The sequence below is a fragment of the Macrobrachium nipponense genome, chromosome 40, assembly GCF_015104395.2.
Source record: "Macrobrachium nipponense isolate FS-2020 chromosome 40, ASM1510439v2, whole genome shotgun sequence".
Taxonomy (NCBI): Eukaryota; Metazoa; Arthropoda; class Malacostraca; order Decapoda; family Palaemonidae; genus Macrobrachium; species Macrobrachium nipponense.
The window spans coordinates 31,280,240-31,307,251 of record NC_061101.1 but is presented as its reverse complement, the minus strand read 5'-3'; the positions used below and the strand labels follow the sequence as shown (position 1 = coordinate 31,307,251).

General features: G+C 35.0%; 1 protein-coding gene across 4 annotated transcripts in view; it reads left to right on the top strand.

Annotated features, from left to right (window-relative positions):
* Positions 1 to 27,012, top strand: part of LOC135212060 (lysophosphatidylcholine acyltransferase 1-like) — a 167,534-nt gene that overhangs the window by 78,766 nt on the left and 61,756 nt on the right. Inside the window, exons 1-3 of one of the 4 annotated variants that reach the window (XM_064245403.1) lie at positions 8,906 to 9,042; positions 19,526 to 19,631; positions 22,667 to 22,884. In XM_064245403.1, coding sequence (XP_064101473.1) covers positions 19,558 to 19,631; positions 22,667 to 22,884 — 292 coding nt within the window. In that variant the 5' untranslated portion in view covers positions 8,906 to 9,042; positions 19,526 to 19,557. Of the gene's footprint in view, positions 1 to 8,824; positions 9,043 to 19,525; positions 19,632 to 22,666; positions 22,885 to 27,012 lie in introns of those variants that run through there. The other 3 variants (XM_064245402.1, XM_064245401.1, XM_064245400.1) reach the window with 3 other exon arrangements.

The following is a 27,012-nucleotide window of genomic DNA, read 5'->3' as shown; positions in this document are numbered from 1 at the left end:
CCTGTTTTAACAGAAGAATTTAATTAAATATTATATAAATAAGTGCATTGTATATCATATATAATATATTTTTATATATTTAAAATTAAACTTTATACGACACAGCTACACAGTCTGACGGCATGAAAATCATTGGCAGGAGTATAAAATAGCCATTGTATTCTGCGAATCAGTTTTTTGATAATCCTATAAACTGCAAGGAATTTATCTGTTTCCGATAGTCCGGATACGTCGTTGTAATGGAACAATAAAAAAAAAAAAAACAGTTCTCATTAGTCTGGGGTGCCGATGCATTGAGGGCTGGTGGTTATATATATATATATATTATCTTATATTAATATAATATATATATATATATATATATTATATATATATAGAATATATATAGATATAGGATATATAGATAGATATATATAGATATATAGATATATATAGTATATATAGATATATATATATATAGATATATATATATATATAGATATATATAACATATATAGATATATAGATATATCTATATATATATATATATATAGATCATATATACTATATATATGTGTGTGTGTGTATAACTGAATCACGAAAAATTTGGAACGTGATGATATTATATAAATAAAGGTAAGAACACACAGGAATGTGAAACCCTGCAGTCAGCTAAGTAAAGGACCCTGTGTCGAAAGATCTCGCAGCACTCCAGTGTTTCGCTTTCATTTGTGGATTCTACCCTGCTATATATATATATATATATTATATATATATATATATATATATATATATATATATATATATATATATATATATATATAACTACTCGTACCGGAACTCGCCGGCTAATCGCTTTATAAATAGTACCATTTCATTATCCCCCCCCCCCCCCTCCCCCTCCGCCTTCCATGCGGTGGGATGTCGATGGTATGGATTAATGGACTAGATAAATCTCCTTTTGAATATTTCTAGCCCCGACATACTCCTGGATTTATATATCCTAAAGGATAAGTTATGATTTAATGGTCGTGTTGTTCATTCGCTCCGGAATTGAATTCCGATTCGTAGACCAACAGGTATTTTTGACTCAGGATTAAAAGGAATCTTGCTGGATAATGTAAAGGCCTTATTTTTGTCGCTGGAGGAATGATTTTCGGTATATTTTTGGCCATGTCGCATTAATTATGGAAGTCCTGCGTGTTTAAGACGTTATCATCAATATTATGGTCATGCAGTCTGTGCTTGCATTCTTATGAGAGAACTTATAAGCCATTAATTTGCTAAGCACACTGCCACAGTATAACATTCCGAAATGCAAGACACTGCAGTTCTCTCTCTCTCTCTCTCTCTCTGCGGATTTAATATGACCGTATACCCTGATCCCAACAAGGACGATTGGGATACATTTCAGCCGCCTTTAATTGTTATTCCATTTTCCATTCAGTAGAGTGGGCTGTTTCTCTCTCTCCTTGATAAAGTTTTGTATTTTGTTGACGCTGATTTTTGCTCTTGATGCTATGCGTGGCTTTGGTGCTGTGTCGTCAAGATATTATAAGTGGCTTTTGTTGGAGAGTTGTTTTAATAGGTGGCGGAAAATCCTCCTTGTGTTGCCCGCATCCTGTGTGCGTATTGTCATTATGTTCGTTGACGGAGATTACTGGCGTATTGATGATGATGGTTACGCTGATGCCTGAGGTGATATATTATAGCGCTGATGACGACAGAGGGACATTTTGCATAGTAGCTTTCTTATGCCATCTGAGAATATTTTATAGATATATATATATATATATATATATGTATATATATATAGTTTTCGAAAATTATGCACATATATACTAGTATCATCATTGTAGCTCGGGATACTTACATCGACACTGAGCGTCATATCTATATATATATATATATATATATATATATATATATATATATATATATATATATATATATATATATATATATATTATATATATATATATATATATATATATATATATATATATGAGAGAGAGAGAGAGAATTATACGTAACCATTCAACTTAAATACAGTTTAGTTATAAACCTAAAATTATACCATAAAGGAAACAAGGCTAAATTCGGCATTTGTTGCCGTCCGTCCCTCCGTCCTCTCCTCTGCTTTTCATCGGGGGAAAAAAAAAAAAAATCTTGCGTGTATCCTAATCAAATTTTCCCTCTCAGTACCACCGTCGGCGGTCATGGAAAGCAGCCGCGAGGGGTCACCGAATTTATTAGAATTATTTAAACGGACGAGATTCTCGGCGCAGCTGCGCGCGCTTATTGTAAGGGAAGATGAATGTGTCATGTCTGTACTTTTATATTTATTTTAATGATTTTATTTGTCCATTAGACTGAAGTATATTGATGAAACGTCTGTTCTTTGTTTATTCGTTATTAAATTCTATATTCATACGATAATACATATATTTTAAGTTATATATACTTTACCTCGTAATTAATATATTTTCATATATGTAAACCGAATAGTAAATTTTTTGTTGATAATAATCTATCAACTGAAAAATTCCCCTTCGGTTTACATGTATGAAAATATATGAATTCCGAAGTAGAGCGAATTCGATATTCAAGGACATTTGTAGCTCGAATAATTTATATGAATCACGGTGATGTGATGATTATTCATATATGTATATGTCTATAATATATATTTATATGTATGAAGGCAATAGCCACGAAGGGAATATTGAAACGCGGAGTAGTTGGTTGCTAGGCCTTTCGACTTTATTTTTGTCCCTGACCTAATAAAGGACAGTAAGTCGCGTGGCGTAGCAACACTGCGTTTACTGGAATTTCCCTCAAAAACAAACACACACACATCGCTATTCGCTCGTGATGGTTGCATGTTTCACTTCACGCCACAAGAGGGATCGAGGATATTAATCATGTTTATTAAGTTAATAATGGCATTTTCTCTCTCTCTCTCTCTCTCATACAAACACAGTATATGTGCATTACATATTAATCTATATCTATGCACATACACATATACATACATATATATTATATGTTTATAAATAATACCTACATATTTACTTTATATATAATGGAGAAACATTTGCTAATAAAATATAATACGGAAAACTATTAGAAGATTCAAATTTTATGATATAGAGGGCAAAAGCAGCTTAAATTTGGAACTGACTTTAGATTGTGGAATCCAGTTTTGGTTAGTGTGTTTTCTTTATAAGGTTTAACCCACAATAAGCTTTCATATCCACAATAAGCTTTCATATCCTCGACTGGGTCATCTTTAGCCAGCAAGGTCCCAGCCGGGTTGGGTAGTCGTCCTTTTACTGTACGTCCGTTCATGTTCTCTCTCTTCCATCTTACTTTTTTAACATTTTTAACTGTCTTTTCATTCGAGATTATTGAAGAACGACTGTAAAATGTATTTGAAGGTAAAATACGTCTGCGATATTTCTTTTTAAAGAAACGAAAAACTGAGCTCATTTTTTTTACTAGTTTATTTGCTTAGTGTTTAACAACTTTTTCAGTATGATGATATTTAAGTTTTCAAGACACATTTATTGGCTTTAAGGTTTTTTTTTTTTTTTTTTTGTTTTTTTTTTTTTTTTTTCTTTTTTTTTTTTTTTTTTTTTTGGCGATGCACTGTTTTGAAAAAAAAGTCGAATAAGAAATCTGGTTCTCAATGAATAGAGTGTCAAGTACTTTTTAATGAAAATAAATAACTAATATGATTTCATTCATAATTTCTACTAGTGTAGCTGTGAAAACTCATTTCCATTCCTTTGGATTGGAAATGAATTTTGCATTTGGAGAAAGTTTCCTTTCTCCAAAAGCAGAACTTTTGTTACAGGTTTTTGTAATATCTTTATTAAGAAAGAAGAGGTGACTGTCATATTCGCTTTCTAAAGAGAAACTTGGTACCTCTGTGTTTACTTCGTAAATACTAGTTTAGGAAATTCTGTATATATACATGACTTGTGGAGAAATCATCACCGCCAAAGAATCCGATATCGAGTCCCTGAAATTCTGATGTCAGACAAAAACATAAGGACGCAACTTGTTCTTCCTTTTTCAGAAAAACAGTCGAGGTGTCGTCTCCTTCAAATAGAATTAGCAGTTCACACCTTCGAAAGAACTCTTGTGAAACAGCCGCTGAGTTGTGCCTCTGTACATTCTTACCGGAGCTTAAGTGATTCTTGAATGATTCTTGAAGAAGGGGGTGATATTTTTATATTTTGTTGTACTGTGTAATGACCATTGTAAAGTGGAAATATAGGTTTTTTTTTAATAGATTTGTAAGCGAACATGATCACCATTTTTTAAGATTAGTTACGAACCTTTAAGAATTTATCTTCGCCAAGACAGCGTATGTAAATTAAAGTTAATGTGATTGTCACGATGGCAATAAAGGTAAATTTAAAAACAATAAATTTTACGCATGTACAGAAAAACAAAGAAGGGCACATTTTTTTAAAAACTAAAAATAAAAACCAGAAGGGTAACTAAAGGTAAATTTAAAAGAATTATATATTTAATTCTACACTGTACAGAAAAAACAAAGAAGGGCACATTTAAAAAAAAAAACTAAAATAAAACATAAGAGGTAATAAAGGTAAATTTTAAGAAAATATTTAATTTTACACATGTCCAGAAAAACAAAGAAGGGCACATTTTTTAAAAACTAAAATACAACATATAACGCATTTATACAGCAAAACAATGGGTAAATGCAGAGAGTGACACCATTAGTGTTTTTTTTGCAAGACATTGCAACAATGCTGTAACTAGGTCGTCGTCCTCTGTTTGTAGCCTCTTTGTAAATTTCCTGGTTCGAAATTTTTGGTTACTGCTGAGGAACACAATGCTTTTCCTTTGTGTGTGTGAGAGAGAGAGAGAGAGAGAGAGAGAGAGAGAGAGAGAGAGCCGCGTTGTCAAGGTGCGACTCTTGCCAAGGAATGTTGGATGTTCGTGAAGAATGTTGAATTTTTAGCCAACAGTCGACCGTTGCTGTGCGAAGGAACAGAAACCTTGAAAAATTAAAATGCATCGAATCGGACACACAGACGTTATAACTGCTTGCTGTCATCACTAGAGGTCCCCTGTTACACGTTAATGTTACTGATAATAGATTTCACCAGGAGATATTTTACTTTACAGATAAAGGTGATTGAATTCTCTGCCTTCTTTCTATTCGGTATTCTCTTGGTCTTCTCCGCTAATGGTGGCCTCGCATAGACTAGCATCTCTTCGCTCGGCATTGCTTCCGTAATCACACTTTCTTTAAGGGAAAAATTCCTCTGGTCAGAATCTGGAAGTTTCCCTCTGAATATATTGAAGCATTCAGTAATGATAGCGTAATAGAAAGTAATTAATAACAATGATATTACAGGAAGTTTGCCTCTGGGTACATTAGTTTACCCTTTTTTTCTAGCCCTTACCTAAGCCGCCATCAAAACTTCAAACACTTATCTAAGCTGCCATCAAAACTTCTTAACCCTTATCTAAGCTGCCATCAAAACTTCTTAACCCTTATCTAAGCTGCCATCAAAACTTCTTAACCCTTATCTAAGCTGCCATCAAAACTTCTTAACCCTTATCTAAGCTGCCATCAAAACTTCTTAACCCTTATCTAAGTGCCATCAAAAACTCTTAACCCTTACTTCTAAGCTTGCCTATCACTATGAACTTAAACCTATCTAAGCTGCCATCAAAACTTCTTAACCCTTATCTAAGCTGCCATCAAAACTTCTTAACCCTTATCTAAGCTGCCGTCAAAACTTTTTAACCCTTATCTAAGCTGCCATCAAAACTTCTGACCCTTATCTAAGCCACCATCAAAACCTGAATGAAGTAGGTCAATGTATTCTGATTTCTTTAAAAATATTTTGACACGTTGTGTGACTTGATAAAGTAGAGTACAGCTTAATCAAAAGTAAAATGGTACATATTATACAATTGGTTGTTCTTAAATACTTGTATGTATGTTTGTGTCTGTGTGCGGGTGGGTAGGGGTGCGTTAATGCGCATGTATACTAGCATTACCTTCAGATCCAAGTTTCTGCCTATCAGAACATATTTTTCTAAGTATACTGTACAGATATTCATAGCTTTACTATCATGAATTTAGCTCTCCGATTGCTAAGTTACCTCAGGAATATGGTTTATTATTTGAAGTTAAAACCTCTTTCACAAGAAGGAGTATCAACTCTGGGAAAGGAACGCTCTCGCAATTGAAGCCAAATACTGTGCGATAAATTTACCGATCTTTTCTCAAAGAAAGAAGAGAAGTGTTTTTTCTTTCTAATAGTTTTCATACCATTTGGTTGGCGGTACTGGGTAGGTTACATACGTACATGGATTTGTACGTATACGAGTTGCACGTATCAGAATGAAGTATTATCTGCAAGCACCTTAGTTATCATGTCATCTGTTTTGTAAGGCTTAGTAATAGTTAGAGGATATATATATATATATATATATATATATATTATATATATATATATATATATATATATATATATATATATATATATATGCCCTAGTCAGTAAGCAAAATTTTTATTTCGTCATAATGCAATGGTCATAAATCTTTGATATGTTTCAGTTGTAAATCCCTTAATAACAGCTGTTAATAATGATTGAAGTAAGACAGATAGAATATAAAATATAATAATATATATATATATATATATATATATATATATATATATATATATATATATATATATATATCTAGTTATATATATATATATATATGGGATATTATATTATATATATATTCCAACATATATACATGAATTGTGTATGTAATGATAGAGCAGTAGGCCCCAAGTAGGTGCATCACTGTGATAATACTCTTAAGTTAAACTGAACTGAACTGATATGAAATAATGCTTTTCCCTTCCGTGAATTTCTTTATGGTTTCCATTGTGACAGATGTCCCTGCATGCCTTGTTGTTGGTGTAATGATGTTGACGTACTATATTGTAAGTGACTCCGTTTATATATCTTGTGTGGTGGAATAACTTTGAATCTCTTACATTGTGGAATTTCAGATCGTCGGCGACCTTCTGTTTCCGTAGTTAGAAACCTGTTGTGTAAATAAGCATTTCCTTTGTGAGAAAACCAGAGGTAGGGAGAGAGAGACTACGAAGGAAGTGTTAGTCGAGCTTCTTCATGTGCAGCTTTTATTTCCATTCATTTACCCATCGTCTCTTCATTTTTTTTATTTTGCATATTTATTGTTAGTTTTGTTTTGCATCTACGTTCCTCCCGGAAAGTAAAAAAAAAAAATAGACAAAAGGTTCATGCACTCATCGCTATATGTTTTTTTTTTTTTTTTGCCTGCTCATTTCTTTTCCAGTTTGTTTGATGCTTATTCCCGTTAATCAGTTTCTTTCTGGCATTTAGTGATGAGCTCTTGCAAAGATACGTTTTTTATTTTCTTTTTTCGTCGTGACGACGAATGAAACCGTTGTCAGGACGGTGCAGACCTTTCAAAGTCTTAGTCACTATTTCCACATGTTTTTTATTTTTTCTCTCTCAAAATGTTAATTTTTGTTAGTAGTTGTCCGTTAGTTATCCAGTAGGTGTAACATTATTTGTCACAATTTCCCATACATATTGTACACATACATACAAACTTATGAATGTTCTGTTGCAACTGAATGAGCAGATAGGAATCAAGGGAAAGAAATCTTACTAAAAGTGTATATGTATAATAATATATATATATATATATATATATATATATTATATATATATAATATATATATATATATATATATTATATATATGCTTAAAAAATCACAGTAGATGCACGTGACTTCATAAATAAGCGAATACCACGGGAAAATGATAGTCAGAAATCCAAGCGCTTTCGTCTTTATTCAGACATCGTCAAGGAGCTACTAAAGTACAATTGGAGAGGAAGGCCTCAGGTACAAACAAGATCAGGAATACCAGGTGGTTAATTATCAAACAGGGTAAAAATTAAAAGGATAATCCAGGATTATCGGATATCACACGGTCACAAACTTAAACAGATTCTGACCTAACCGAAATTACAAAGTATCTTTACAGTCAAAACATGTAAAAACTGAATATATATGTGCTTATATTTATAAGCAACAAAATTATATATTCAGTTTTTACATGTTTTGGACTGTAAAGATACTTGTAATTTCGGTTAGGGTCAGAATCTGTTTAAGTTTGTGACGTGTGATATCCGATAATCCTGGATTATCCCTTTTAATTTTTACCCTTTTGATAATTAACCATCTGGTATTCCTGATCTTGTTTGTACCTGAGGCCTTCCTCTCCAATTGTACTTTAGTAGCCTCCTTGACGATGTCTGAATAAAGACGAAAGCACATTGGATTTCTTTTGACTATCAATTTTCCCGTGGTAATTCGCTTATATATATATATAATATAATATATATATATATATATATATATATATATATATATATATATATATATATATATATGTAATATATGTATATATATATCTTGCAGACATACATACATACATACAATTACACATAGTTTCCAATTATTCGACCTTATTCATTCTCTGCGTTGCGGTCGAAATGCAAGATGACCATTTCATTCCCTCATTCCTATATTGGCCATTCTGATTTCACACACATACACGCACACAAATACCAAAAACCCATGTACACACACGTACACAAAGGCACCACTTGAGAGTGCACGCACAGCCAACACCTACTGAATGCCAGAGGACAAGTGCGAGTGAAGTCGCAAGACTGCCTCCACTGCCTGTGCAGCAGAGTCCATCGATGTTCTGACGGGACTGTTCCCTCCCTCAGTGTGGTGAAGGAGATGGTGCGGTTTGGAGTCCGCGGGGTGTTCACAGCCGGGGGATTCCACTTTGTCAGGGTCAAAGGGCACCAGGCCCATCCCAGGGACGCCCCGATCCTGGCGGTGGCACCCCACTCCTCTTACTTTGATGCCCTGCCTGTGGTCGTCATGGGGGCGCCCAGCGTCGTCGCAAAGGGGGAGGTCACCCAAGTGCCGTTCTTTGCAAGTACGACTTACGTCATGTGTGTGTGTGTGTGCGTTTTTGTGTGTCTGTGCGGATGGGGGGGAGAATCCCCATTCGTGCAAACGTGCAATAATAGTCATTTTTTAAATTAAGCCAAAAACCAAAAATAGGATGAATATTCTTTTTTATTTATTTATTTATTTTTTGGTGGGGAATCTAAACCTTGTCTCTTGATATACGGTGCTCATTTTCACTGGCTGCTGTGTTTAGTCATTTTCTAGGGGCTAATGTCCTCTCGGGGACCTTTTATTTTTAGGTACTTTATTTTTTTCCCCTTGTAGGGCGCAGTTGCGTTATGTCTCAGTGTAATAGTAACTAAAGCATTTTTAGCTTGCCTTGTCTGTGTTATTAATTCATGTCGTCTGTTCGTCCTGCTTTTGTTGGAAGAGTAACTAACATAGTCGTTTCGCTTGCAGACATATCAAAGAAAAAGTGCTTTTGTTAATGTGTTTATATACAGTATACATCGATAGGAGGTATACAGTAAGTTGTATGCTCTTTGAATATCAGTGTATGTGCGTATAAGTGTGTGCTGGGAAATGTATTGATGCCTACTTTCACTATGTACATATGGCTCTTTAGTCTACGTAGGCATATGAATGTGAATTGATTGATCACATTAAATTTTATATAATATGCTGTTTGATGTGTGTGCGTGTGTCAGTTTTTGTATACATGAGCTTGGAGAAATGTTGTGGATAGATAGATGAACTGTAGCCGAATGAACGTGGAAACGATGGAACATTTCCCAGTCAGCGAGATTCTAAGAAAGGAAATCATTCTTGTGATTGAATCTTCTAACTTATTAGTACTTTGTCACTGGCTTGATTTCAATTAGTCTTAGAGCCAGACTTCAAAGAAAGCATATTATATCTGTCGCATACCATTGATATTAGAGTGAAATTATCATAATAACAATTACGCTGTAATTAGCTCAGAGAGAATCACTGCTTCATGCTGACAAAGGGACGTTTGAAGTCCATTTTGAGGCAGCCGTAAATAATGATTGTCCTTCACTTTGTGGAAGAGAACATTTTCGTCCATTGACAAGAGGCTCAATCGTGCTTGCCTCCACCAAACTGTAATTTTACGTCCGGATTCCTTCTATTGTTTATTTCCTCTTAAAGATGATGTCGTCTGCATTGTCACAACGACACTGAGAGGTGTTGTTTTTGTTGAAGTCATAGATCCAAGTTCGTGGGGGTTCAAAGTTTTCTTCTCATGCGAAGGGAACTGACAGAATTGTCTTTTAACAAGGTGAGAATTTTACCCCCTAATGCCTCCTTTCTGAAAGTATTTTTTGTTAATGGGTAAAGATAAATAATCCATTGCTTCTTATGTAGTGGAGGACTTTTGGAAATCGATATCAATCAGTCCCGGAGAGCTGCAGATCTGGGGCGTGTTCGTTCTGCCCCTCATGGTCGTATGCCATATTAAAATTCCTTTGTTGCTTGGAGGATTTTGAGTCATTCTTTCTTTGTTCTGTCTAGAATTTACATTATCAAAAATTTCAGTTTGAGTAGATTTAGAAAATACGTTCAGTCAAGATTAAATCCAAGCTCGACATTTTATGAAGTAAAGTGTAACCCAAATAAATCGAGTATCATTTAGCTTTTCACTGATCTCAGTATTTATTTCTGTTTTGAAGCAAATTGTCGGATTTATGTATGAGAACAGATAATTGTATAGTATGAATTTTATGTTCTAGAAAATTCCAGACTTCAGCAACAGAGCGATTTGAACATCTGAGTATTATTATTATTATTATTATTATTATTATTATTATTATTATTATTATTATTATTATTATTATTAGAATAACGGTTATATTTCAAAGAACAGGTTCTCGACAAGTAACATTTCAGTAATTTACGGTCACTTTAAGTGTGGACAATTCGAGTTCTTTTTCGTGAGAGCAATTGGTATATACAAGTGTGTGTGAGTATGTACACGTGTCACGATTATGAATTACTAGTAGTAGTCACAAGTATCCTTGTTTAGTTTACCTTTACTGTGTATGGCCTAACCGTGTATACTGTGTCTAGTGTAGATGGTAGTGTATGGAATTTTATTTTTGACATGTTTTCTGTTATTTTTTTTACGGGATATTTCCCTTTTTATCCGTTATGCTTCGAAATCTCTGTAGGTTCCCATAGGATAGTTGTTGTATTTATGAACAGCATTTATCTTTACATTAGGAAATCGAAAAATAAAAATGACAGCGGTCTCAAGTCCTACTTCTACATGTGTCCAATTGTATTCTTATGTACAAGATTTTTTTTTTTAATGGTAAGAATTGTGGCTTTGACAACACTACGGCCCCCTCCCCCTCATTGAATCACCGTACAATAATTTTATGATTTATATTCGCCCGATAATATAGGTACTCAATTGAAGGAAGTTACGTTGCTACTTACTTCTGTAGCCTTTGATCTAACTGATGATTGCTCATTTCCTAGGTAATGAGTGCTACACGATTCCAATATTGTGATGAATATTATTTTTTAATTCGTAGAGATAGTTGTTTTGATCTTATCACCATGATGAATCTGCCAAGACAAAAAACATGCTTATCCTGACCGAAGGCTTATTGCTTTTTCAGATTGTATGATTTTTTAAAATTTATTTATTTAAAACACCTTTAGAGTATGCGACAATGCATTCATTACGCACGAATCAGTTTCTCACGGGTTTATTGAACTCTCAGTTCTCTGATAATATATTATTAACTGTCATTTTTATTTTTGGATGTGTTTTGAATAGTGTTTTCAGCTTTTTAATTTATAACAAAAGTGCCAGGTTGGTCGTGGCACTCAAAGGCTATTTTTTGCTAGTTCCTAAGATTTTGGTTTGTGGCAGTCCACTTTTACGTTGATTGTATAGCCATAGAGACTAATAGATAGAGGCATATTGTTATGTTTTCTTATGACAGCACCATCATTTAGTAAGTATGCCCATTATAGTGTTATTCATTGTGTTTTTATATGGAGCATGAACAGCAGGTCCTTTCAGAGAAAATGGGATGTGAAGTTTAAGATCAGAAAAGATGGACAGATTCCAAAGCCAACATTTTTGTCCCTTAGATCTGAAGTGGGTTGTATCCTCTAATTTCAAATAACCCATGAACTTTCCATCTCTGAAATGGCCTGATGCGCTTTCTCACTTATTATTATTATAGAGAATAAGAATCATCACTTGAGAGTCAGGACTTTGACCTCAGCATAGTGGCTATGATGATATTTTTTGTTTTTGTTTCAAGTGTTCTTTCCTGCTGCACATTCGCCTTAAAAGAGAGTGTAGTCGCGCCCAAAAGCTGCCATGATATATATATATCTATATATACATAGTGTAGGGAGAAATAATCGCCACTGTGGCGTGTTTTCTTCTGCTCACAGCACCCACATTGAATGTTGTTTCCACGAGGCTTCGTGCCCTTCTGTTTATTTGATTCTTTTATTTTTTTATTTTTCGTCATTTCGTTTGCTTCCTCCATACATCCGTTGATTGTGACCGAAACTGCCAGGAGCTTCCAAAGACACAAAATAGTTTTGGTTGGAAAGAAGTTGATCAGGTTGATTATTAATCGTACGTCATCTTAAGAAGAGAGACCATCTCCGAAAAGAGAACTTTCAGTTAACCTTAGTAGATTGTATTTAATTACTGTAGTACTCGGTTTTCAGAAGAAAAAATGTAAGGCAACCCGACTTGTTTCGTGCAATTGGCTCTGTTGAATGAAATAAAAGGAGACGGGTATACTGTGTTGAAAAACCAAAGCAAAACTGCATCAAATTAAAGCACTACCACAGGATTTGAGCTTTTTTTTTTTCTGGGTATGTTTGTATCAAAATCATCACTTCCCTGGTCTCCTTGCTCAAATTGATTTGGCTTCGTCCATCAAAATTACTAGGTTTTCTCCCTCCAAATGGATTTTCCCTCAAAATATTCCAGGGTCTTCCCTCAAAATTATTTGTTTCACCTTCAAAATGTTTTGGTTTCTCCAACAAAATTATTCAAACGATTCGGTGTCTCCCTCGAAATGATTCGGAGTCTCTCAAAATGGTCCAGTTCCCTCCCTCAAAATGTTCCAGTTCTTCCCTCAAAAGTGTTCAGTTTCTCCCTCAAAATTATTTGGTTTCCTTCCTTAAAATTCACCAGTTTCCCTCTAAAATGATGTGGTTTCCTCCCTCAAAATGATGTGGCTTCTTCCCTCTAAAATGATGTGGTTTCCTCCCTCAAAATGATGTGGCTTCTTCCCTCTAAAATGATGTGGTTTCCTCCCTCAAAAAATATGTGCTTTCCCTCTATGAGTGGTTTCCTCCCTCAAAATGATGTGGTTTCCTCCCTCAAAATGATGTGGCTTCTTCCCTCAAAATGATTCGGTTTCCTCCCTTAGAATGATTTGGTCTCCTCCCCAAAAATGATTTGGTGCCCCTCAAAAGGTTCTGGTTCCTTTCTCAAAATGATTTGGTGTCTCCCTCCAAATGACCTGCTTTCCTCCCGCGGAATGATGCAGTACCACTTTCAAAATATTCCAGTTTCCGCCCTCAAAATTATTTGGTTTCGCCTTCAAAATTGTGTGCTTTCATCCCTCAAAATGAGCTAGTTCCTTTGTTAAAACAATTTGGTTTCTCCCTCAAATGATTCAGGTTCCCCCTCAAAATGAACCAGTTCCTCCCTCAAAATGTTCCAGTTCCTACTTCAAAATTATTCATTTTCTCCAAAAAAAAAGTCCTAGTTTCCTTCCTGAAAATGTTCAGTTTCTCCCTCAAAATACTCTGTTTTCTACCTCAAAATGATTTTATGGCTCCCCCTATATTATTGTTTTCCTCAAAATGATTTGATTCCTCCCTCAAAATGATTTGGTTCTTCCCTCAAAATGATTTGGTTCTTCCCTCAAAATGTTTCAGTTTCCTCCCTCAAAATGATTCGGTTTCTCCTTCAAGATAATTTGGTTCCTTCCTCAAAACAATTCACTTTCTCCCTCAAAATGATCCTGTTTACTGCCTTAAATGATGTCGTTTCCTCCCTCAAATGATGCGATTTCACCAAAATCACCAGTTCATCCTTCAAAATCACCAGTTCCTCACTCAAAATGATGCAGTTGTCTCCTTCAAAATGATTACGTGTCTCCCTCAAAACAATCCAATTCCTCCCCCAAAAGGATTCGGTTACCTCCTTTAAAATGTTGTTTCCCTCCATCAAATTGATCCAGTTTCAACATTTCTTTGGGAGCCAAGAAAGGTCGAACGCAGCGTTTTGAAGCTTGGCACAGTTGAAAAAGTGATTACTCAGTGAAATGTAGTACCTCAACAAAAATGTATATTAAAATGAGGAGGACTTGTGTTTGTGAAGTGAATCTTTAGTGTAATGAAGGAGTTATGGCAGTGCATCATTGTTGTACACATTGTTGCACAGTACATGCAACAGTTCTGTACAGAACAACATCATGTTGTTGACCATATATACTTTAGTATTAATTGCGTGTAGTACAGTTTATGATTAACAAGCGTAATTTAACTTTTAAATAATTGTTTGTTTTAATTTTAGAATATTATACTGGGAATATGTTAGTTTGTAAATGGAATTTATTATATAATTAAAAACAATACTTTGTTGAAATATAACTATCCACCCGGTACAGTGTATGTTGTATTCAGTAACGTTGGGTGATCAAGAAGTTTGTAAGTTGAAGGTAATAACAATTTAGCTTTGGTATAAACTAACTCAATTATTATTATTTTTTTTTCATAGCAAAGTGGTTCAGCAGTGTATTCAGACATTGCCAAACTTTTTCACTTATGCACATTAATTTGTTGAGATCTCTGTATATGAGATGTCATTGGTATCTGTCTTAAAATTTTAGCTTTGTTCTACACATTCAATAAAGTATTTTTAACTTCCCCCATTGGCATTTTGTTGTTCTGTAATGCATTGAAAGGGATTACTCTTTATTGAAAGAAAATGGTTGGCTGTTTTTGCACCACCAACCCTTCTTAATTTCTGGAATGTTTCACTGCATGCGCTTCTTTTGGTTTGGATGTATTGTAGGCTGTACATTGCTTTTAATGAATGTGTAGCTGTTGCCTTGGCTTTCTCGAGATCTGCATGTGTTGTAGTCTTCTTATGGTGATATTCCCGGGTGCAGTTAATTTCTTTTAACTTTTATCCTGTGATATTGCAAAATATCTCATTTTGATTTTCTCATTTTCCTTTTTTCTTGTCCACATATTCCATTTGTGAAAAGTAAATTTAGTTATTATCTCGTTGTCACGCTGTTTCCTAATTAGTCATTTCATATATTTTTTTATAGAAATTAGTGTTTTTCATGCTGTAGGTTATCTTGTATATTCTGCTGGTGTAAGTATGTGTATCTTTGTGTTGGACATAGACTTCGGTGTTGTTGAACATACAAAATGATTTTGACTAAAAATAATTGGGTTTTAACAATTTTAGTTGAGATTTTCTAGTAGTTTTCAGTGAAAGGGTGATTACATTTTAGTATTGTAGAAAGAAAAGTACGACACTTTTTTTTGTATGTTAGACTGAAATCTTCACATTGTCTTCATACATTTTTCTCCATCTCGTTTTTATATTTATTTCCATGGAGGTAATTACAAATACCTGTATAGCCTGACATAGATAGCACTAAAAGTCTTACGCTGTAATGGCATATAATTACAGTTATGAAATTGGCTGAAATTGATGGGCCATCTTAGCAAACTAATTTTGTCCTCTCATGTTCAAGTAGATTCAGTCCAGATGTTAATTTCTTTGAAAGGGCCAATTTCAGTACTGTAGGTTTTGCATAACATTCTATTGAGTATCTTGGAATACAATGACAAGGACTTTTGAAGTCAGAGACTCATCAGTGATCACACATTTTAATTTGATTATGTTCTCGTCAGATAATAAAGGCATAGTTATTAAAGTTTGTTTGTTGTGAATGACATACAGTCTCTTTAATCCAGACAATACAAAATTTATCTAATATGTTACCACCTGTCTTATCATGCTTTGAAAGATTTTAGCTTAATCAAGACTGGAGATGACATTGATACATGAATATACTATAGAGAAGGATATTTCAGACTCCTAGTTTTATAAATCAATCTTGATGGAGCTATGTACTGATATGGACAAGTTGCTTTCTTGCCAGAATTGCTGCCACTTCAATTGTTAATTGGCGTCCCTGACTTACAGCCGTGGTTCTGTTCCAGCAGCATGCTGGAAGTCAATTTCTGCCATGTTTGTGTTTGTTAATTAATAGGTGCCATTAACCGTGCTTTAACAGCAATCATGGTGCCATAATTAGATATCTATTCTTTTTGTAAGTTCTGTAACTAGATACCTATTCTTGGTACGGTAAATGTATTTGAAAAAGCGTTGTAAGGTCGGTGACGCAGTAACTCAGGATGCCCTGTAATTGTCTATTCTAAAACGTAGTTTTGACAATTGTGGTTCATGTTAGGTTTACATTCATAACTTCATTATACTGCCAAAAGAACATTGGATATTTCATATTTATAGGAACTATATATACATGAAAATCTACTTGAATTGTTAGGAAGAGTAGGCATAGTGCTTGAAAACCATGTTGAACTAACAAGATTATATTTAAAAACTTTGTTGAATAATAAAAACTTTAAAAAATAATTGAACTCTACTTAGAAACTTAAATAAATTTTTTTAGAATAATAAGAATAAATCATTTAAACTATTAACAACGTTTAAATTATTCAAAACTAACTTAAACAATTAAAAACTTATTTAACTATCAGGAAGGGTGGATTGCTTGAGAACGAAGTTGAACTTGGAGAACGATACTCAAAGACTGAAGTATACATATCCCCAAATCCCAATGGAACTACAAGAAGAACCTAGGTCTGCTTAAAAAAATATGTTTAATCAGGACAGTATTAAAAAACTCAGTTGAACTAATAGGAAGGGAACTCTACTTGAAAGCTAATTGGACTGTTGTGGATTATGCATCACAACCATTGAACTGAGAACTATATCTGACAACCAGTCGAACTGTTAGAAGTACATTGTATTCTTTCAAATTCAGTTGAACCATTAGGAAGGGTTGGCCTACTTGGGAAACAAGCTGAACTGCTGGTAACAGTACATTAAAACTCAATTAAAATCCAAGAAGCTATACTTATAAACCCAGTTCAATTGTTAAGAACTATGTTTGAAAATCCAGTTGATTTACTTTACATGATATACATATTAGGAATTATAGTTAAACCCATTTTGGTCTTCTCTGTTGTTCCATAATTTATGCCATTTTTATCTCTCAACATGTACGCAGAGGTTATATAAATAACCTCTGCGTACATGTTGTTGTTGGATTTCATGATCAGTTTTTAAGAGGAACAGAGGAAACTACCGCCAGGAAGTTTAGGAAAGACAGGGATTTTGCTTGTATGGCTTTGTATAATTCTTATTTGGTAATCTCTTACCAGGTTGCAGTTTCATGAACAACATATTCATATGAAATTGAAAGGAAAATCATAATGGTTGTAAATTCTAAGTTATATGTGCAGAGAAGTCTAATAATTTTCCTTTAGAATAACATCTGGTTAATAATTGATAGTATACAGTGAAGATCAGCAAGCTGTTTATGTTTTGGAGAACTTGTCAGATATTAGAAATCTTGTTCCTAATGCTAAGTAACCAGGGAGATCCATAGACTTGTTATATTTTAGGGAAAGTGTTCTCAGTATTTAGGCTGGTTATTTTACTATCCCAACATTATTAATATGATTCTTAGTAATCAGGACTTTGTTTTTCATGACCAGAATGCTTGCTGTTTTGCTGTTTGTTTCTTGCATTCTCTGATGTTTGACAAGAAGACTCAGAATTGTTGGTATTGATCAACAACAAAATATACTTTCATTTTGAAAAGTGTTGTGCCTGTGTTGTAGGCTAAAAACCAGGATTGTCTGATAGAGGAGTTGGAATAAGCTAAAAGTTTAATTATTGTTTCCTTATGTCCGTGTTCCAATAGTAAAGGCTGTACCATTTATTTATCTAAATTTTGTAGGTATGCTGATTTTTAATGCGGGAAGGTTTTTGGTATGTGTATTTTCTTCATGTTGAGGACCAACATTTTGGTATATGTAGTACATGAATGAGACTAGTTCTCCTTCAAGGGTTTGGAAATCCACACGAGGAAAGATACTTGTTGAAACAAAGAGCACCAGTTACAGCCAGCTCTCAGTCACTACTATTATTTCTGACTTATAATCATGGCTCTTGGAAAAATAACGTTTGTTTTGTAGAGTAATAGAACTTAACTTCTATAACTTCATTGGTTAATCAAGAATATTTCAGTAGGTTCGAGGCGTATTTAAGATTTACAGAAAAATCTTGGTATTTAATTTAAATAATTTCCACGGTATCTAAATCAAAATGTTTCTCTTCTTTTCATTCCTTATTCTCTAAGAGCAGAAGCTTAGGAAATTACATTAGATCAAAGATAATGGATGGTAATTAAAGGTAGTGGTTGTAGATTTCACTGACATGCTGAGCTTTATCCTTAATAGTGGTGGAGCTGCTAAAACATTTACCTTTTCTGGGCACTAAAGTAATTGTGGTAGTCAGGTAGAACTTCTCAGATACTTCAATATAGAAAGGAAGTTTTATAATAGCTCCAGTCAAGAATAAAGTTGCTTTTATAAGTGTTGTGGCTTTCCCTTGAATATATTCATGCTACTCGACTTGATTTCTAATATGCCTTTCATTTCTTACAACCAAGACATTTTTGTAGAAATTTGCATTCAAGAAAGGATACCTTCTGTATTATGGCAAAAGCTGTCACTTTGTGTAAAACACTATTAGATCATCATCACAAACTGTTGTAATTAACCTTTTAGAAGTGTTTATATACATTATTAGTTTTTATTTTATAGGATCAGTGTTCTGAAGTTAATAACACTGTGCCAATAGAAATGCACAATGCAGATATAAACTCTAAAATTCAGTTACCTATCTAAGTAGAAACTTTATGATATAGGCTAGAGTACGCATTTATTATACATACTTCGCTATTATGGTAAATTGTAGCTTGATGGTAGACGAAAGTAGTTGTTCTGCAAGATATGTAAACAGACCTTATATAGCTTTTATTATAAAGATAACATTTGGACGGCTCTTTTCTGACCTCCCTCTGATGTGGCAAGCTGGGTTGTGCTTTCCACACCAGGCACTTTGATTTTTTTTATTTTGCTCCTGCAGTTATTGCTACTGCTAACGGTAGATTTTCTCTTTCATGTGCAGGAGAAGTAGCTGAGCTCTTCTTTGAAAACTGTCTCTACCTGTCTCACACTCTTAAATGTTCTGTAAAACACATCGTAAAGTACCAATGCAGAACCACCTGTAACACTAGTGTAGTAGTGGTGTGTGCTCTTCCTGTTTGGCAGCGTACAAAAAAATCCTTTCATGTTTTATCTTTCTCTTTCAGAGTTCCTGTAACGCTTGTGATTGTTCAGCTGCATGCATGAATTCCCCCAATTGTTTGGCTGTAACCTGATTTTTTATAAAGCATATGACCCATTGTTTTTGGGAATGTGAGTGTATTGATTTGTGCAGGGGAAGTCATGTTTTTGATAGCTGGATTGCAGTATGAAGTGAACATGATTGTATGGCATTCTGATGTTTATCTTGTAATACTGTATCTTAATGCAATTTTGGGGGATTTTGTAATGATGAATGCCAGTGCAATGCAGTTCTAAAGTTTTTTCAATACGTATAAAATTTTCTATTTTTACTGGAAGCCTCTAAAGAACAAAATCCGTTTAATATTAATTTTAGATATTATGCTTTTAGTGGAATTCATACAACTTAACGAACCTTTTCTATCTTATTTAATCTAGTAACTCCAAAATTTTGTTGAATTAGTGTTTGTCTTTTGAATATGTATAAGAGAATCATTCTTATGTCTTTGGTAATGAAAATTTACTAGCACTATATATATATATTGAAGTTGTCACTTTCATTGTCATGTAAGCCCAGTTATATTCTATTATCATTAGTGTCTAAGAACTTTTATACAATATTTCAGAAAACTTCATAAATTCCTGTTGGGATACTGTATTGTTTTGAGTTCCTTTGTAGTATCGAAGTGTTTTGATATTGAGGCTTTATCTTTAAAAGGCAGCAAATATGAGGGCAAATGTTGATGCGAAGTGTTGTGTTTGAATCAGGTTGCAACTGTTGCATTTTATTGTTGAACCTCAAATAACTAGTTGCTTTTAGTTTATATTCATTCATAATAGCAAGGTAAAAATACATTATTTAACATTTTCTCTCATTTATGAGGTTCTGAAGTGCTATTTTGCCAATTATAACGCTTAAGAAATATTATTGCTGTATTGGACTTGAGAAATTATATTTAGTTATTTGCCAGTTAATCATAAAGATATGTACTTTCATGACCGTGTATTATATTGCTTTATCATGCAATTTTGTGTTGTGGAATAACCTGAGATTGTTGTTTTTCTCCCTCACATCTGATTCTCAAGGAAGGATACATCTTAAGGAAAGATATTTGCTGCCTTTCAGATTTAGTTTTGAGTTTAGTAGATGAAGCGACTATAGCTATTACTTGTTGGGAAATTATGACTGTACTGGACTGATATTTGACATGCCAGTGACCTTTGCATTTCGTGGTGCTGAGTCTCAAATCTACTGAATGATGATGCCACAAATCAGTAATACTTCAATGATGGCTCCTTGAGGAATGCTTGATTTTTCTTTTGTATAGTACAGTATTATGAATAAAGAATAGGCTGCAAAATTAAGTACATATTAGAGAGGTTTATCCTCAAATTAAGAAATTGAATTGATAGCAAACCATATACTGTATTATACATTGGATTAGATTGGGCTTGAAGGCCAGTTATAAGCAATAATTTTTTAGTGTTGTAGAAGATCATATTTGATGAACAACAAAGATGAACTTAAAGTAGTGTGTGTTTACTGGCCTCTGGAAAGGAATATGATTATTTGTACACATATAAAGCAAGCATAACATATTTGTTTGTCTATTTGTTTGTTTTTTGTTTTTTTGTTTTTTTTTGCTTGTTTACATGTTCACAGCAGTCATAAACCATTTCCAGTATATAATGCTAAGGGTACATCCATACTGCAGTAAAACTTGTCATAAACACAAGTCTGAAACTTATTGTGAAGGAATCACAAACAAGTTGGAAACAAATCTGCAAAAGTAAGTGGAAAATGAATCTATGGGAGATGCTAGATAATTGTATGGGAGCACTGGTTAGGACTACCAAGAAGTCGTCGATGTTTCAGTCTGTGATGTATTTACAATGAGGAGCCAGTGTGTGTTTATGACATGTTTTGCTGTAGTCTGGATGCACTTTAATATTGAAGTCTCAAGCAACAATGTGTCATTTGTAGGTAGCTTATGAAAAAGGTGGCTACTGTAATGATTATGTAAATAATGTACAGTATGTATACTGCAGTGTATATAAAAGTCATAACTCAGTAATTTTAATGCTCACTTCTGTATAACTTTGAAACTAAAGTCTCATGATAATGAGATATGGTTCAGGATTCTCTGTCAAAACTAAGATTTTGTTATTTTTTTAATATGTGCAACACATGTACTTCACCATATAATTCAGATACATAATCTATAGTAAAGCCTATGTTTATAGTGATTTGACATGGAAAATTCATATGAGTAAGAATAGGCAAAAAAGTTTTACATCTCTCGACTGAATTCTTTGAAATTCAAACATTATGGAAGTTATTACATAGGCAATCAATATTTCTGCTCATCAATTTTATCTACTATAGTACAGTACGTATTTACGTTTTCGGAGTTTTATTCAACATGACAATTCTGTATTGGGTTTTTCAATTTTCATTATAACTTGAATGTCCACATTTTTAGCAATTACCTTCATCAGACATTGTTTTACATTAATCTGACTCTGAAATAGAAGCGAAAATGAATATGTACTGAAAATAGTGCAGTATTTTTGTCAGAGTACTGTAGTTTAGCTTGACGTTTTCTTGGAATCCAAATGTGACCTTGATAAGTTTTTCTTAACTGATAGTTCAGCATCTACCTGGAGACTTTTCTTCCATATAAGAGGTCATTAAAAAGATTTCCATATCACATTAGCCTATATTACATGTCATCCCCAAAATTAAATTCCTTATGATTATTACATTTCTTTCAATGATAAGAGACCCATTATGTACATAACATATTTATGTGAAATTTATAAAGTACCGTTGCATCGTAAGTAAAAGGCTTTCTAAATATTTTTCAAGTCTTGGGCTTGACGTAAATTTAATGTAGGACTTATTGACCGAGTTAGTGCTTGAGACTTCTTTTTAATTAAAGAAATAAAATTATTTTACTGTTTTGTCAACAGTAGATTTTCCAAAAATTCCTCATTGAGTCTATCTTAAAGTATTATTATTGAAGAGAAAGAGTTCCAGATTACTGTAGTTGAAAGAGGATCTTAGAAAACCTTTGCCCTAGGCCTTAATATGTGTCCTTATCACAAGTGACTGGAATATCTGTGGGAAGGAGTCTTATTGGTAGTTGTGTTTTGTAACTCCACAGGAATATCAGATGGTATATGGGCCTTTGCGGTAGAATGATGATGAGATGCTTTGCATTCCAATGGGTGGGAATCAAAGGCCGTAGGGCAACCCGAGCCGAAGCACCTATCATTATTGTTGGCCCTCATAGCAGTTTCCTTGATGCCATAGCAGTGTTCTGGTCCAATGTCCCATGTCTGGTGAATCGGATCGAGAACCTTCAGCTTCCGCTCTTTGGCAGTAGGTGTTTGTTCAGCTATTGTTGTATGTAAGCACAGATGGGACTTGTACAGCTTATGTCTTGGTCATCATGAAGGGCTAAGTAGTAGTTGCTGAAACTTAGCTGATGGCTTAGTGTAGAACATATTGCAACAATGGTATCTGATATTTTTCACTGTGTAAGAAACTGGCTTTTTAAGAAACTGGCTTTTATTTGTGACATTTGTGGTCTTGCCCTTATTTTTTTAGCATCATGATTGATAGCTTTAAAACGATATAGCTAATAGTAATTCTTTCTAAAGCTCATATTTTATTAATTGGATTGTTAATTTTAGTAATAGTTTCTGAAGCTCATACTGCATTATTTGTGTTGGTAATGTGTTCATACAAAGTATGAGCTATGGCTTTATCTGTGCCTATTTGTTTACTTTAATGACCAGGGCTAGGATTAAAGCAAGTGTGCCAACTCATTAATATGTTAAAAAGAAAGAAACATGAAAGTGGTATTAACCTATCTAAGCATTGGACAGGGTGATTGACACATGTTACATAATGGCCACCCCTCTTGATCCAGTTGTAGTCTTTGGCAGTGAAAAAACAATTTTTGTAAATGTCCAAACTTCAGTCAGCAAATGACAACCATTTGATTCTTAATTCCTTAAAGAAACTTCAGTATGTTCAGCACATCTTGGTATCAGGGTTTTACAAAGTTGCATTTTATTAGAAAAAAATCTAATTGAACTGTGTATGGTATTCCTTCTGGTTGCTCTGTGAGCTCTAAGAATTTTTCTACTCAGTGGATCCGTTTATTCTGCCAGACAAACAACCTGCCCCTTTCTTTACTCCTCCAAGGCTGTGGACTCTAATGTTGGTTCATCTTTACACTTATTGCTGTGAATTCAGAGATCTCTCATTGAGGAAGAATGTATTTGTTGTCCTTTTTTCATGGATACTATTTGTAATACATATAGTGTAATTCATAATGGATGTGTAGGCAGTCTGCATAGTGAAGCTGATATAGATATGATCCTGAAGTTGTAAACTAGCTATTCCTGCAATATTATTCTGTTGTTTAAATATTTATCCTGTAACTTGTGTTGCTTACTTATGTTTCTGGTGGGATTGGTACAGTGTATGTTATGAGATGACATGATGTTTTTGGTAGATTGATGCAGTGTGTGTTTTGAGATGACAAGACAAATGTTCATTTCCCTTTGAATCAGACTTCCCCCTTCTTTGTGGGAGTAGGACCAGTATATGCTGCTACACCTGTTTTGAATGGGTAGACTGGTGGTAGGAAATTTGATCCGAAATTTGATCCAAGTCTGAATGCCCTCATGTATTTAGTAGGGGAAGGAGAGGAGCTTCTGAGTCTGAGATCTAGCTGTTTATATGCTTGAGTTAAGGTTTGCTTTCTCGACCTCTTTGATGATTTAAAAGTGTCATCTTGTCACATAGTGGCAGTCATACTTCTTTATGATCCATTTTCTTGTTAGTTTCTTGGAAGTTCAAGGTTTTTATAGTACTATATGACATTATTCTCCCTATGTTTCCTTTAGCTCATTCATTGTCTGTTATTTCCTGAGCTAGGAAGCTACATTATCAACAGCCAGCCTATATTTTAGAAAAATGAAATAAGTCATTGAAGTTGACAGACTCCTTACTTGCCCTTTTTGAGAATTTTCTTTGTCTTTCCAGTCCTGTTATTTCCTGTCTAAATGTTTCTTTGTTTTTGTTCAGCCTAGGATTCTACTTGGAAGAATTTTGGATGGGGTATTAGATCAAGAGGTTGGAGAAACCATCTTTATGATGGGGATCCCATGTCTCTGTGACGCTCCAGGATTTCATTTTCTCATGACCATATCTGAGTTTCTGAGATTTTTCTCTTCACAGGATGAATGTTAATACACTTGAGGGCAAGGTTGTGGCCATGCTGTTCTAAACAAGATGATGGTTACCTCTACACTGCTTATTAATTCTTTCTCTGTTGAGAATTGTGGTCATCCCAAACATCTGTATGATCAGGTCTTGGAGGATATTAATAATGGTATTACAGTGGTACCTTGAGATACGAAAGGCTCAACTTACGAAAAACTCGAGATACGAAAGCTAATACGAAAAATTTTATGGCTCTACATACAAAAATTTCTCAAGATACGAGAGGTTGTTGCTGTAAAGTCCGAGATTCACCCGGACCACCGATAACAATTTTGAAACTTGCGCGCCGCCAACTGAGTAGACTCGCCACCATCCTCCTGCTCTCCCATTGGTTCCTGATGCTAGTCACTGCCATGAGATCCTTCTCTCCTATTGGTCAGCATCCCTCCCATCATGCATCTACTACGTAGTGGTGTGCCTCGGCCACTCAGTACCAGCATCGTTATCATATGCACGCGGTATTCGTTCGTTCTAACGATTTCGTTTATTAACGTAAATTCATTAGTGATTTCGTTGTACGTAGTATACTTTATCGTGTTGTGTGAAAACTTTACTCCATACTTATACGTACTACGTAACATAATTACGTACAGTATACGTATACCTAGTCATGGGTCCCAAGAAACTTGAAATTCACGGAAAGAAGAGGATGCTCGCTTTGGAAACTAAGATGGAGATTATCAAGAAGTATAGAGCTGGTATGCGATTGAGTGTGATCGCCAAGGAATACGGCCGAAATCCGTCGACAATAGGCACCATCCTTAAGCAGAAGGATGCCATCAAAGCAGCTACACCTTCCAAGGGCATCACTATTTTGTCCAGCAAGAGGACCCACGTGCACGACGAGATGGAAAGGCTTCTTCTTGTCTGGATAAAAGACAAAGAAATCGCTGGCGATACGATAACGGAGATGGCAATCTCCCACAAGGCCAGCGCTATTTTCGGCAATTTGATTGCCCAGGCCGAAGACAACGAAGGAGAAGGGACATCCATGCCAACCCCAGACTTCAAGGCTTCGCATGGGTGGTTCGAGAAATTCCGTAAACGGACTGGCATCCATTCGGTGGTGTGGCATGGGGAGGCTGCCAGCTCGGACGTGAAAGCGGCCCAAGCCATTAAAAAGACGTTTGAAGAGATGATGACCAAGGAAGGCTACAGTTCTCAGCAAGTCTTCAACTGTGATGAGACTGGCCTTTTTTGAAAAAAAATGCCTCAGACGTACATCACTGAGGAAGAGAAGAAGCTACCCGGGCATAAGCCTATGAAAGACAGGCTTACACTCGCACTTTGTTCGAACGCCAGTGGGGATTGCAAGGTGAAGCCCCTACTGGTCTATCATTCCGAGACTCTTTGAGCTTTCAAGGCCCACAAAGTGCTAAAGGAGAAGCTTCCAGTGATGTGGAGGGCTAATGCAAAATCCTGGGTAATGAGGCTTTTGTTCACAGAGTGGGTAAATCTGTGTTTCGGCCCGACAGTGAAGAAATTTTTGGAAGAGAAGTGCCTCCCTCTGAAATGCCTGCTGGTGTTGGACAATGCCCCTGCTTACCCTCCTGCCCTCGAGGAAGATATCCTAGCAGAGTATTCCTTCATCAAGGTTCTTTATCTTCCGCCTAACACCACCCCTCTCCTCCAGCCCATGGACCAGCAAGTGATATAGAACTTTAAGAAGCTGTATACGAAACATCTTTTCAAAAGATGTTTTGACATCACCGATACCACAAACCTCACCTTGCATCAATTTTGGAAGGAGCATTTCGATGTTGTGATATGCATCCGACTCATTGACCAAGCTTGGCAGGAGGTTTCGAGGTGAACCTTGAATTCCTCGTGGAGGAAACTCTGGCCCGATGCCGTATCCGCCTGAGACTTCGAGGGATTTGACGTGGGCGAAGCTTGTGCTGCAGATTCAGAAACAGTTGACGATCCTGAAACTGTTTTGCAACCAGATCTTGACGAGATCGTTGCACTCTGCAAGTCCATGGGGCTGGTCGTCGACGAGGACGACATCAACGACCTTCTCGAGGAGCACCAAGAGGAGCTTACGACGGATGACCTGAAGGAGTTGGAGGCCATGCAACATAACATCGTTCAAGAGGAGTTCTCTAGCAGCAGCGCGGAGGAGGACAACGACCCTATGACAACGGCAGAAATTAAGGATGTTCTAGCTGCTTTTCATAAAGTGCAATCATTTGTAGAAAAAAAAGTCACCCC